The sequence below is a fragment of the Heterocephalus glaber genome, unplaced genomic scaffold (assembly GCF_053883595.1).
Source record: "Heterocephalus glaber isolate CG9 unplaced genomic scaffold, H.glaber_assembly_v1.0 deba00001688, whole genome shotgun sequence".
NCBI lineage: Eukaryota > Metazoa > Chordata > Mammalia > Rodentia > Bathyergidae > Heterocephalus > Heterocephalus glaber.
The window spans coordinates 8,138,846-8,153,241 of NW_028258413.1; the positions used below are offsets into that span (position 1 = coordinate 8,138,846).

At 47.4% G+C, this 14,396-nt stretch overlaps 1 protein-coding gene across 2 annotated transcripts in view; it reads left to right on the plus strand.

Moving 5' to 3' along the window:
• The window catches only part of Slc39a8 (solute carrier family 39 member 8), a 68,336-nt gene that overhangs the window by 45,471 nt on the left and 8,469 nt on the right, over positions 1 to 14,396 (plus strand). For both annotated transcript variants that reach the window (XM_021245425.2, XM_087198819.1), the window contains exons 7-8: positions 12,800 to 13,007; positions 13,136 to 13,320. In XM_021245425.2, the coding sequence (XP_021101084.1) occupies positions 12,800 to 13,007; positions 13,136 to 13,320 (393 nt within the window). The remainder of the gene's footprint in view (positions 1 to 12,799; positions 13,008 to 13,135; positions 13,321 to 14,396) is intronic.

A 14,396-nucleotide genomic window follows, 5' to 3' on the forward strand; every position in this document is an offset into this window, starting at 1 on the left:
TGACGAAACTGAGTCCCATGAGAGTAGTATCAGCAGAATGCGGGTCTGAACTGAGAACACTCAGCATTCTTTAAACAGAGCTAAGGTCCTTCCTGACCCACACGCTCTACATTGAGTACAATTTTTTTTTCCTGATGATCTGGGGATTGAACCCAGGGACTTCACTCTGAGCTACATCCCAAGCCTTTGCTTTATTTTTTAAATTTTGAGATAGGGTCTCACTAAGGCTGGCGTCAAACTTTCTACCTCCCTGCCTCAGCCTCCTAGAATGCTGGGATTACAGTTGTGTGCCATCATGCCCAGTTTAAAATGACATTAATCATACATTTTGGGGATGGGGTTTCTGTGTGTTGCCCAGGCTGGTCGTGAACTCCCGGGATCAAGGGATTGGTCCACCTCAACCTCCAGAGTGTCTGGGGCTAAAAATGTGCACCACTGTGCTCGGCGAAGTCTGTTTTGGATGACATCCAAGTATAAATTCTTTCTTTCTGAGAGTCCCCATGCACGAGGTCAGTGGTGGCAAACCTGTGGCACAGCAGGCTGTTTGTATCATTGAAAGCTCTGAAAGGTTCGCCACCAGGGCACCAGGAGTTCCTTTGAGGACTTCTGGCCAACTCAGGCAGCAGTCACCATGCAGTGAGGCTGGTCCTGCTGTGGAGGGACACCAGGGTGCCCCCTGTGCCCAGAAGGCTGTGGGAGCAGAGGGGTGATGCTTTCCTGAGAGGACTCAGCTCGTGCCACCCTGCAGGTGCACAGAGGTTGTTGGGTTCGTAAGAGCGGGCAACTGGTAACCTTGGGGCAACTGTTTTTAAACATTTGACTTTTTCTAATTTTGAGAAATTTAAGCATGTGTCTCCATAGAAAAGTGGTTTGCCATTATTCTGCTCAGGAAGCTGCTGGCAAAGCCCCTTCACCTTCACTGCAGAGGGTACCCAGGGGCCCCACCCAGTCCTGTGCATGGTCACAGGGGTTCACGATCCCGCTGAGGCTGTCGCTGCTGTGTCATCCATCAGCTAAGACACTGGGGTGTGGAGAAATGCATGGAGAAGGACCCAAATGCCTGGGGTAGAGAGAAGGCTGCGGGCAGCTGCTTGCAGCATTGTTATGTTTAATTTCTGCAACAGCCACCCACACAGGTATTCACTGCCCACAGCGAGTGACTGGAGATCAGTAATGTGTGTAATCCCTTTGGTTCTCGGTGATGACAAACAGAAGGTGGCTCAGATACCCCGGGGTCTGTGTTTGTCCCTGTGCCTGACTCCAAGTGGAATGTCGCCTCAGTCCATCCTGATTTCAAACAATTAACTCACAGTGAACGTGTGGGATGCAGTGTGCAGTTTGCTGAGGATTGCATGCGAATGAAACCTGGTTACTTTCTTTACTCGCCCAACCTGGGAGTGCTGATAAGTCAGGATCTGTCCCGTTTTGCCTGTAGGCTGAGCTGTCTATATGGTCTTGGCTACATCTATAAAAATTGCCTTTGAAACAATTTTTGGCATGCTTTCACATAAAGTTTTAATGTGACTCAGGGAATGCCAGACTTCAGGGATGGATGTGGTGCATTAATCTTCTTTTCTTATTTGTTTGTCTGTTATTTATTTGCTGCACTAACCTTCCCCAGGGCTGTGGCAGCTTTTCTCAGGGACCTCACCACCCCCCGGTGCCTGCTGGCAGAGCCTGGTTTGTCACTGGAGGTTCTGTAAAACACTAGAAGTGCATTTATTTAAACATGTTCCATACTAAATTGCTTTCCCTAATCAGGCAGGACTTATCTCTATTTAGAAGAATTAGTGAGGTTTTACTCAATTAAGCTTGATATCAAGTTAATTTTCCCCCATTAGTATAACGAAGAATTGCAGAGTTGCTCTGTCATGCGTGCTGATTCATAAAAAAAATTGAGAATAAATGCCAAGACATTTTCTCTTTGAAAAACAAGGAAAAAAAAAGTAAGATGTTCAAGTAAATTATTCTGGATATCAGAAAGAGTTGCTTAACCTATTTATGCTGAAGATTGCAATTTGTTGAATTTTTGCATGAAGAAAAATTGAAGGGAAAAGAATTTGAAGAGAAAAAACTTTATTATGTTCTGTTGTTATGGGTGTTCCCAAAATGGAACCCTAGGCATGAAAGGATGAATTCCACCATGCAGAAAGCCCAGTTCCACAGGAGCTGGAGCAAGGAGTTTGTATGTACATGCTCTACTGTGGAGGGCCTTTCGTGGCAGCTTTTCAAGGTCTTTCTAAAAAAATGCATTATAAAGGTTATGAGGGTATCCATTTTACAATTATTACCTTCTTTTCTTTGGTTTCTCCTGTTCATACTTTTAAAAATACGTATTTTGTGTTCTATTCTTTACATGCTGCACTGTGCAGTTTGGGAACACGGAACCAAGACCCGGTGAGTAGCTCTTACCCAGCGTAGGCCGACGTGGACAGGTTGCTAAAGCAACGGGGGCTCGTGGTTGCTGCGAATGAAATCCTCGTCCCATGGAGTGGCAATCGGGGAAGCAGAATTAATTCTACGTTCTATTGTTCCCTACTGTATTGATTCTACATATTCAAAGTAGGGATCCCAAATTAGAGAGATCACAAGGCTAACGCATCCTGCAGATGAAGTGTGGTCTTGACAGAATGCTCTTTGGGCTTGACATTACTGTTGTGGAGTGGAGTCTGCGGACTGTCTGTCTGTCCATCTGTCTGTCTGTCTCTTTCTCCCTCATACACACACAGACCTATTCACCTATAGATATTCATTTGTCTGTATAGCCAAGTCCTTCCAGTGCTGTCTGAGGCACATGTTCAAATAAAAAATCTTCCTTTCAGTCACTAATACTCCACTTATAATCTTGGTGAATAAAAGAATGGAGGGCGTTTGAAGACCGGTTTAGGTGCTCACGCTTCATAAACGTACCTTCAACTCTGAGTCATCTCTTACTGGTGAAATTTGATTTTACTTGAGATCTGCTTTTTTTTTTTTTTTTTTTTTTTGATACTGGAGATGGCACTTGGGACCTTGCGCTTCCGAGGCAGGTGCCTGAACCACTGAGCTAAATCCCCGGCCCCAGGTCTGCTTTTCTAGATGAGGAATTTCAGTCTCTCTCTGAGCCAATTAAGTTAATGGCTCCTCATTTATTTTAATAAGTGGTGATTTTCTCTGGCCTTTAACTTTGCTCGCCATGCATATGGATGGCCAATTTACTCAGAAGTATTCTCAGTTTTGAGTTCTAGTCAGGAGAAAAAGAGACCAATGACTTTTTGAAGAGGTTGGGATATCTTTGTTTCTGTTAGCAGTCATCTGGAAATTAAAAGTAAAGAAGAACAGACTTCATTTTACCGAGTCTCCTTCCACTTAGGAATATCAAAGAGCTCTATGAACATGCTTTATCAAGCCTTTATAGCAGACTAGTGAAGGTGGGTAAAAGCTGGAAGTAATAGCAGAGAAAGGAGCAATAACAGAACAGTCCTCTTGGAAGGTTCAGAAAACACTTGGAGCTCTGCTTTGATGCTTTGTAGTTTATCCTCTTCTATTCCTGGTTTATAAAATACATTTTGGAAAAACTGAAGAGAAGGATCCATCATTATTCATAGTTTCCTAGGCTGCAAACAGAACATGCAAATCTAGAGATTGTTTTACATTTGGAAAGTAGAATCACAAAAATTCTTGATTGGGTAGACATCATTTTTGTAGAATTTGTTCATATTTTCTCTATTTTTTATAGTGCTTTTGACTTAGGCCAAAATTCCAGAGTCATGCAACGTTTACACTAAAACCCTAAAATGACCTTAAATTAAGCCTCCAAGATATATCAGGCTACTTTTGTGGTAACATCTCATGTTCTGAATGACATCTGGATTGTATATTGAGTCAGTAAAGCTGCACGGAGGCACAGAAACATGGAGTCAGGCATTCACTCCGTCACTCACCCATTCTTCATTCACTCACTCATTCATTCACTTGCCATGCATCCGGGGATCACCTGCCTGGGGCCCGGAGATGCCGCAGACAGAAGGTGCTCGGGTCCCTGGCTTCGGCCGGACGCAGCCCAGCAGCATGTATTCCGAATGCTGTGCCCGGAATGAAAACTGGCGATGTCGTGTCTGGGCCATCATGCTGCTTTGGGGAATCAGAAGTGAATCTAAAGAGACCACTTTTGAGCAGAAACGTGAATTGTAAGGAGGAGGCGTCCTTGCGAAGGTGGGGGAACAGTGCAGTGGCTGAGGAAAGAGCCAGCGACAGGCCTTGGGTGGGAAAGCGTTTGGTGGTTTTAAGAAAGATGGAGCCCAGGCTCAGCAAAGCTGCTGTGCTGCGATGCTAGGGACCCAGGGAGAAGTCTCCCAAGTCAGCATTGCTGCGCTCACGGCTCGTCAGTCTTCTTTTTTCTCTTCATTAGTACATGTTTTTAATACACGGAGTTTACACTCATCTCGGGAGCAGATACATGTACATTAACGTATCTTGATTCTTTTTTATTTCCCTTCCCATCTCCACCCCTCCTCCCCCTGCCATCTCTAGATCTAAAAGAGACGATGGTTCACAAATTACTTTTTATTAACTGTGTTGAGGTCAGGAAGAGCCAGGCAAGAAACAACTTTGGGCTTCCATCCGCACTGCAGTGTGGGGAGGACAGATTACAGAGTGGTGTCCTCCCTGCTCAGTGACCGCAGTGTTAGCAAATCCCAGACCCCCGACCAGCTCAGCGTGGTCTGCCCTTGAATCACCAGTGCCTTCCCGGGAGAGTCCTGGAAACATGGTAAAACCCCCCATGCCCAGCGCACGCTGCTGAGCTGAGTGTGCCTCCTGGAGCCCGTTTCCCCTGAGGGGTCTCCACTTTTCGTGCGTGGGATGTAGAGTCAGTCTCGGTTCAAGTCCTGGCTTTCCGCCTCCTTGCTGTGCCATTCTGGCCAAGTCCTTACCTTTACTATTCTTATTTGCTTCATCCGGAATCAGGATAGCAACAGTCTTTTCAGGTGGTTGAGAGTTCTTTGCAAATAATCAGCTTTCAACAGGTTGGTTTGTTACAGTTACTCTGTTTTTGTGCTTCTCCCTGGGCAATCTGAAAACCTGAACCTCACACGTTAGATGCGGTGGGCCCGGCGACAGTCTCTGCCCGGTCTCGGAGTAGAGGGAAGTGTCTGCGTGATTCCAGCATTCTACCTCTCATTCGATTTGGCAAAACATTCTTCCTTCCGGATATTTAAAAGAAACACACACTAAATGCTAAAATCTTTGTCTTCCAAGGGCTTTTAATCTGGCCACACAACTCTCAGTGATAAAAAATTGGCACACAGCATGAACATGTCTGCATGTTCTGAGTCTTGTATTTCCATGACGCTGAGCTTTCCTATGCCTGTTCTTTCCACTTGGCTGTAAATGTCCGTGTGTTTGCCGTTGGGAAAGGTTTGAATAGATGACTCCAGGACAACGCTTTGAGCGCTCCTGTGAGCATCCCTTTGTTTATTATTCAGCCAGCGGCTGATCACTGAGCATAGGGGGACAGACGGAACCCCACAGAAAGCGAACCCCACGCACAGAGGCCCAGAGGCTGTCCCTGCTGCTTTCTGGGGGTGGGAATTTGTCCCCGTGCCTCAGTTTCCTCGTTTGTAAGTGGAGATGGCAGCCCCTCAGCGTTTTCCAAACAGCGAGTTAGCAGCTGCGAGACGCAGCCCTCAAGACCGAGGGGGGGGGAGCCCACGTCGCCCTTGACATCCGTCCCCATGCCGTCCTCCTTGCAGGACGTCCTCGTCTTCCAGCCCGGCTCCTTGCTCCAAACCAGCTTTCCCAACCCTGGCCAGGAAGTCTCCAGGGTGTCATGGTGACGGCCATGCGGCTCCCGCCCCTCACAGTCCCCTCATGGGCAGAGGTGGCCTCTGCTCTGCTGAATGCGGAAATAGAGATGAGATCCCTGTGGTCCCCACGGAAAAGGCTCCTTGTGCCCTTTGGGGTGTTCGCTCTTCCCGGTGGCAGCCACGCCCCTCTCTGCCCTCATTGCCTCTCGCGTCTCTGTGTCTCTGCCTCTCATGACCATGCAGGCTTCTCACCCTCTGCCGGCCGCTGCCCCCAGAAATCACACTGCCAGGGAGTCGGTCACTTGTGCCACCTGAGGCGGGACGCCTGTGTGTCAGCTCTTCCTGGGGGTGCAGCTCAAGTCACCCCACCCGTTCCTGCCTCCCATCTGCACCCTCAGTGCCCTGGGTGCTGAGCATGGAGCTGTTCTGCTTGGGTGGGACTTTCAGATCCTGGGCATGCTTTCCAGCTCACATGAAGACGTCACCAATTTCCGGTGTCACCCAAAGTCCCTGAAAGCCTGCTCGGTAGCAGTGAGAGTTGCACAGGCCAGGAGACCATGAAACAGCTTTTCATAAGAGATGATGCCCTGTTTCTGGGATGCACAGAGCATTATAATGCCGGGTGCCCCTTCTCGTCTGCAGCGACTGCAGGACACCTGCAGAGCGGTGTAAGTAGTCCATCAGGACAGCTGCAAACATTTAGCTAGTGTGTGCTTAAATTCCACTGGCAAAATAGTTGCAGATTTCTTGGAATGCCCTCAGGTTTCTCTTAAATTATTATTTTCATGGCAGCACAATGTCACCATCTCAAACTAAAAACGAAAGACAGTTATTTCAACTTCTAAAGACTGAAACAGCTTTCCTCTCATCCCACAGAAGGGTTGAAAGGGAAACCATTTCCAAGGGTTCTGGAACTTGTTATTTTCTTGATAATGGCTATGTTCATTAGGAAAGAGAATTTGGAAATGGTTTTGCGATTTTCCTGAAACCTAATGGTTGCAGGTTTAATGCATTTGAATTGTATTTGGTTATAGGCATTAAAGATAAAATTAATTTCTCCTTTCCATAGGAAGTTTTCCTTTGGCTATAGTGAGCGGAGACCAACATTTCAAAGCCATGGGAAGGGCCAGGGAACCCTGGCTGTAAAATATAAACACAGAAATGATTAGAAAATCGAGTCATAAAAGCAAAGCCCATCAAAAATTCCACATTTTAGAGTGGCTTTAACTTTTAAGAGTACATGCATGTCTATTTAGCCCTGTTTGCTACTTTTGCACTAAAATATATGTAATAGCGTAGTTGGAGTCTGTGAGTGCTGTGTCAGAGAATGAGCATTCGTACCAGAAAGAGCCGGCTGTGCAGACCCTGGCAGGGTGCCACCGAACCCAGGAGACTGTGGTAGCTGGGCTGGTAACGGTGGCGCTGTTGGCCCCTCACACCCCTCTAGCACCTAGGGAACCCCAGTCTGCAGGAAGCCGCTGCCAACAAAGCAGTGGTCTTTAGTTGGGACATAGCCAGTGTCCGTTACTCCTCAGGGAGGGAGTCCAAGGAGTGAGTGCCCGCATTTCCATCTCCTCTCCCCAGTTTTGGGCTTGAGCTGTCTGTATGGGACTCTCTGGAAGCCAGAGCCCTGTGACAGGCACACACAGGTGGTAGGGCATGGAGAACGGGAGAAGGGCAGACAGTGGCTTTGGAGGTGGTTTTCACAGAGCCCTTGCCTGCCTACCAGGCACCCTGGGCACCCAGGAGCATTGGGACCTGCAGAAGTGCTGCAGCAGAGGTGAGTGCCGGCTGTGCCAGTCCCTGCCAGTCGGAAGGGTCCCCTGTGCTGGGCGTCCAGTCAGCTGGGCCTCTTGCCCTTGGCTGTGGCAGGCTGGGCCTCTGTCGGGCTGGAAGGCCGGTGGCCTTGGCAGGGAGGACAAAGTGGAGCTGGGAAGAGGCCCTCCTTGCTGCTGTGGCCTGAGTGATGTCGGCCCGCTAAGGACAGATCTGGATGGCAACTGGGGAACCCTTGAATCAGGTCTCTTCACTTTGTTAGCCAGACTCCTTGTAATACCAGAGCCCCTCACAAGATTTAGTGGAGCAGAATTAGCTTCCCACTCCGTGCCTGTTAAAAGAGGTCTATCCTTATATAGCTTTCCAAATAAGAGGAGTGATCAAAATACATGGTGAATGCTTAAATTTAAAAAATTTATTACAGTAAAAGATGCATTGCCATCTTCCTCAAATCACTGTCCTTCATTCAAACATACGTGTGCCCTCGTTCTTTATGAATGAATGTCTTTATGAGATGTGATAAAAAATATGATGAATGCTGCGGTCCAATGTCAGCCACCTGGAAAGGCAGCTTGTAAAAGCACAACTCTGCATCCTCATCCACCTATTCACCAGATCTGGCACTGTGTGACTCCTGGCTCTTCCCCAAGTCAAAATGACCATGAAAGGTCAACATTTTGGATCAATTTAGGACATTGAGGCAGCCAGGACAGCACAGCTGAAGACCCTCAGGAAAGAGCACTCCAGAGCTGCTGCAGAAAGTGCCAAGAGATAGGATGAGTGTGTTCGAAGTGAGGGGTATTGTGAGGGGAATTAACGACAACATGTCTTTATTGTAATACTTTTTTTAAATTTAAGCATTCACCAGGCACCTTGTATCTTTGCTCCCCATTTTCTGACTTTATCACTTGAAAGCCTGGCCTGCCCTGAATTAATGTTGCTCTGAACCCCAGGCATTTCTTCTGCAGGAAGTGAGAAATCAGAAATTCCACTCAGAGGATTTCTCATCCTCCTTGTGTTTTAGGCACTTGTGAAAAAGCTTGCTTAGTCAGGAGGGCACAGTGTGCTGTGGGCACACTTAGATGTCTGTGCACAACTGAGTGGCTTTGGGGAGTCACCACGGAACTTTATTGCTGGGGGGAAAGAGAAAGCATCAGGATTAGACATGGTGAGACTCTGGATTGCCTGCTGTCACTGTCCCGCTGCCTTCCCGGACAGCGTGGGGCTGTCCCTCGACATATGGTGGAACTCGTGTGAGTATCAGTTTCACGTTCTGCTGGTGGACAGCACCAGCCCACCATGAGCACGATGCTACCTCATGCAGTACTCCCCGGGTGGGATCCATCTCTGCACTGACTGCTTCCGAGAGAAGAGCAGTTCAGGATGAGATTTCCATGGTCTCTGGGGTCTGCAAGGCACTCACTGGGTCAGGGCTGCCCAGAGGCTCCTGTGCCCCTCTCTGACAGCCACACTCTCCCTGCCCCATTGTCCTGTGGGCCCTGGGAACCCAAGGCAGCATGGATTGCTGTACATCCCGGACACGGCAGACACCTCTCAGGGTCTGGGCCTCATTGGAAATGCAGTGCACCCTACATACAACCAGGGTCCTTTTCCTCAGTGCTTTGCATATAGGAAAATCCCAATGGAAGCATCTGATTGCAGGCTCCTGTATCCACTTCCAGCACCAGCGGTTGCACCAGCTGGGGTCCTGGTGGGAAGAAGACTGCATCCTGAAGACTCTTGCAGCAGGGTTTGCATGAGGAGCAAGGTATGGGGAGGAAGAGAACCAGGGTGAGCCCTGCACCAGTGGCCCAGGATGCAGAGGGTGGGGCAGGAGAGGAAGCAGTCCCTGGGAGCTGGGGAGGCAGGGGCTGTGACTTCACGTGCAGCCACACTCGGCCCAGAGTTGCCTACAGATGGGCACCGAGGACAGGACGCCTGCTTTCATAGCTCCTCAGCCGGGGCTCCCTATGGTCAGCCTCAAGTGGGAACCAGGAAATGGGCAGGCCGAGGTGGCCGGGTCAGGAGAACCCGGGACAGAGGCCAGAGAGGGAGCGGAGTGTCATTTCAAAGGGGACGGCGTGGGGCTCCACGTCACAGGCCCGGCCTTTCGCCTCGTGTTCCACTCTGGACTGTGAACTCCAGTGGGCTGGAGCTTCCTCTACATCCTGACCTTGGGGCACAGTTTCTGCCTCCTGTAAGATGGACGCGCAGGGGATGATCTCTAAAAATGCTCTCTTGAGGATGCTGTGAAGTTAAGAGAAGACAAGGAAGCTTGCGGGTGGACGTGCTTTGTAAATGCGAGGTGCTGTGTGCGTTATTTCACACCCTTTGGATTTGTTTCCTACCAGACCCAGGCAACTCTGATTCATTTGAACTTACGAAGTCAGCAATGACGATTTTTAGAGTGAGCTTCCCTTTCTGGCTAATTAATCTCCTGGCTTACCTCGAGCTTTAGTGGTGAGATTTCTTTAAGAACATCATCACGCCCAAGCTCATGCACCCTTGTTAGAAGCTTTCCTCTTTTCCCTCTAACAAGTTTCTGTGCCATCCAACTTTTGCAGAATTTTCTTTTAGCTGGGACCACTTGGTGCTCAGCTTTGGACTTCAGACGCATCTTCGCTGTGGGCTCATCTGCCCTCTCGTGGCGGAGGCGGGAATAGCCGCAGGTTTAGAGAAAAATCAAAGCGGGGAGCATAAGCCCAAAGCAGCGGCAGCGGCAAGTAGTGATAACAAACAAGGAGAGTGCAGTACTCACTGCGTTAATTAAAGGAACTTGAATTTAGCAGTGTCTTTGTTGAGTGAATTGTAACTTTCTGCAAATGTTTGCCTAGTTTGGTTTGTTTCATTTTGAAAACATTTTTGATGAGTGCAGGTTTACAGTACATAATGATTACAGCCATTGTGGGGAGTCGGTACATGCACATGACACAGCTTGATTCCTTTTAGATCCCCTTCCAAAAATATAAAAATATAGGACTTTAACCTTCTCAACAGCACGATTTGGGACCTAAGCTCAAGGAGTTAACATGTGGCGTAGCTAAAAAGTCAGCACAATCTTGACTTAGAGGTCAGATGGCTGCTATGCCTGATGTGTTAATTTAATTTCTTTTGCAGCACTGAGGGTGTTTGTTTGTAGACTACGTGACATTAGGTGGTCAAGTTGGCTTTGCAAACTTCCCCCTTATCACAAGTGAATGAGGAAGTTGTAAATACCGTACGTGATTTCCTAAGCCAAGCTGGAAGATGGAAACACTGTCTTAATTCATACGGTCTTTGGGATGCATCAGGCACTGGGTCTACACGAAGCCCAGATCTCTTTCTCCATGGCTTTGCCAGAAACATGTTGTACCTCCTTCCACGATTATCAACTTCTGCTATCTGTCGCCCCGGCCACCTCCTGGTCCCATACCGATCAGGACCGTTTACTATGCTGACGTTTAAGACACAGTCAGCAAGAGCAAAGACCCAGATGTAAAGGCTGGAAGTCTTTTTTTTTTTTTTTTTTTTTTTTGGTACGGGGAATTGAACTTGGGACCTTGCACATGCAAGGCAGGCTCCTGAACCACTGAGCTAAATCCCCAGCCCCAGACGTCTTTTTATATAGCTGAGGTTTACTTTTGAAAATAAAGGAGATCAGAGACGTATGATAATGCTGCTTCGAGTGTTTGGACGAGTTTTTGAGAGGAGAATTTTCCCTGGTGCAGACCCTGTAACAAAGAAGGACCCCCCATAAGTCTGGAGTATAAAACAATGTTACCCCAAAGCCCACTTCTCTCCCTTCTATCACTGGGTAAATTCACTGCCTTTCTGTGCTTTCATTTTTTCAGCTCTAAAATGGCTAGAACAATACCAGTTGCTTCACCTCATGGAACTGCTCTAAATGCACCCAAAGCACTCAGAGCAGAGCTATACATAAGCCTTGCTGTTACTGTGACCCCCACAGCTGGATCAATGGTGATGATAATGGTGACAACGAAGGTGACCACAGTGGCCCCGGTCTTCCATATTAAAGGACGCATTTGCCCCAAGTGATTTGGGCTGGATCTGCAAACAGAAAACATATACTATTAAAAAAAGAAAAATTGTAGATAAAATTCCCTAAAGACACAGACTTGCCACCAGTGAAACAGTGAAAAGATGTGTTACAGGATCTAGTCAGTCCTCACAGTGTGGATCCCCCAGTGTTTTGAGCAAGGTTAGAGTAAATAAATGTAAATGCCTCTGTTGTTGACCTGGAGGAAGTGCCTTTCGGTTGGTTGTATGTTGCACTTTTTAAGAAAGCCAGCCATAAACCTGATGTCTTGGTTCTCCAGCATAGACACGGATCTTAAAGACAGGCCCTGTGTCCCCACTGCAGACACTCAGTAAATATGTTGATTAGGAATGAAATGTTCTCCGGTTAATTGCAAACTGCTCGCCTACTTAAAAATGAATTCGCATGTTATAATCTTTTCCTTCAACTTCTGGCAAATGCTTTAGTTGGCATTTATCATTTGATTTTGTACAATTCTGTCTATTTTATGGAACTTGAAATTCCTACAAAGGGTCTGTGATCGGATTTTCTATTTTTATTATTATTTCAAAGTGGAAAGAAGTGCTGACATAAAGGCAAGCCTGTTCCAAGCGCACTCTGCGGCGATTGTTGAGAGAATGATTAAAATTTGGAGGTGGTGGGGACCCAGCCCCGGGGATGAGGCGGGAGCACTGTAGCTGTTGGGGAGCAAGTTGCCTTCGCTTTGTGTCCCAGTTAAAGAAACTGACTGTGATAATCTGTTTAGAGTCACACAGGCCCAGAGGAGGAGTTGGAATTAATGTTCCTTGATGTCAGCCTGCTCTGATTGTGGCTTTCACATTTAAATTGAAACATGGAGAAGACTTTAAATGTACTCTTTGGATAACTTTCTTTAATGTATGTGCATTGATCCAATTCTTAGAGTAAGATGTTATATGGCAGGAAGGTAGTTCTAAGAATTTGTTCATATCAGGGAAAAGGTTTGGTTCTGGGGGAAACCGATGTAAAATGTGTCTAAGTGGCTCGATCAAGGTGTACCTTTGCCTGCCATAACCTTTGTGTTCTCTGTTATATATTATCAGGGCTTCCCATAACCATGAAAGACTTTCAGCTGGAAAGTTGGTCTCTCTCAGACACGAGCCATCTCCTACTTCTCTGTACCCCTGACCCTAACCCAGGAAATGTTGGTCATCGTGTTGCTCGGTCTTCTGCTATTCTCCAGGAGAACAAAAGGGAGCCCAGTTCGTGTGGCTGTTTGAAGGGGCCCAAGCTGTCCGAAATCGGGACCATCGCCTGGATGATCACGCTCTGTGATGCGCTCCACAACTTCATCGACGGCCTGGCCATCGGGGCATCGTGCACGCTGTCTCTCCTGCAGGGCCTCAGCACGTCCATCGCCATCCTGTGCGAAGAGTTTCCTCACGAGCTAGGTAAGAGGCGGCTCTCGACGACCCCTGTGCATACCTGAGATGCCCGATGAAGGACCCTGCCGGACACGGCTCTGATCTCACTCCCACCGGACGACAAACCCTACTCACGTGGCGTTTCCTTTTTCCAGGGGACTTCATGATCCTGCTGAACGCGGGGATGAGCACGCGGCAGGCCTTGCTGTTCAACTTCCTCTCCGCCTGCTCCTGCTATGTGGGGCTGGCTTTTGGCATCCTGGTGGGCAACAATTTTGCTCCGAATATCATATTTGCACTGGCGGGGGGCATGTTCCTCTACATTTCTCTGGCTGATATGGTAAGACATTCAGGCATTTTGTTTTGTCCTAATTAAAACCTGAGATAAGCTGCTTCCCCACGTGTGGGCCTGCCTTGGGGACTTGGACTTTCCTGTTTCAGCCCGCCCTTCTTGAGCCCAGCACTCTGTAAGTCCACAGTAGGTCTCCTTGATTTTTAAAAATGAGATCTCATTAGTAGAAGGTGAAATGATTTGCTTTTGTTGAAGCAGGGATGTTTTCCTAGGCCCATTGTGCCTTTGACAAGTGAGACTTGTCTTCTATCATAATCTGTCCTTACACAGTGGACCCTCACGTGACAACTGGCCTGACATATGAACAACTCGGGTTATGACCAGAATTTTAGTTTTAACTCATGAACAAAGTCTTGAGTTATGACCCGAATGCCAGCCGCCTGTACTTCCAGATTTAACTTCCAGTCTCAGATACAGATTTAACCCATAAAGAGTTCTGGAAGGAACATCACAGCATCTTTCCCTGTGTGGGGTTGAGAAATCCTGGGCCAGTGTCTCTCTAAGCACGCTGAGATCTGCCTGTGAACAGGAGAGAGACTTTGAAGGCTGTGAGGAGGAGCCTGAGCCTTCACTGACCTACTCGAGTTACAACTGCCCTGGGGAACGAATTGAGTTCATAAGTCAAGGGTCCACTGTAGAACTTTGTCCCTCTCTTTTGTGCAAACATTGCATCTGGACTTGTTAGAATAAATAGCATCCTGTTATTTCAAGTCTCTAAACAGTGAAAGGCTTTTGGATTAAACTAAAGCTAGCTCACTAAAGTAGCTAACATTAACATTTGACAATGCTTACTAGGTTCAGTATGCATTTGTATTTCTGTCTCTGTGGTGTCTATGTCTGTATTAATATCTGCATATGTTTGTGTGTCCATGTGAGTGAGTGTGTTTCAGAGGGAAATGGCCTATGCACTTGTGAGTGAGTCATGGACAGCTTTGTAGAAAATAAAAAATATGCTACTGTATGAAAATCAAAGAACAGTGCTTTCTCACTTGGAACTGAAGATATCAAACATATAATTTAATAATTTGATTTTTTTCATCTGTACTTGTAGCTCCAAATATCAC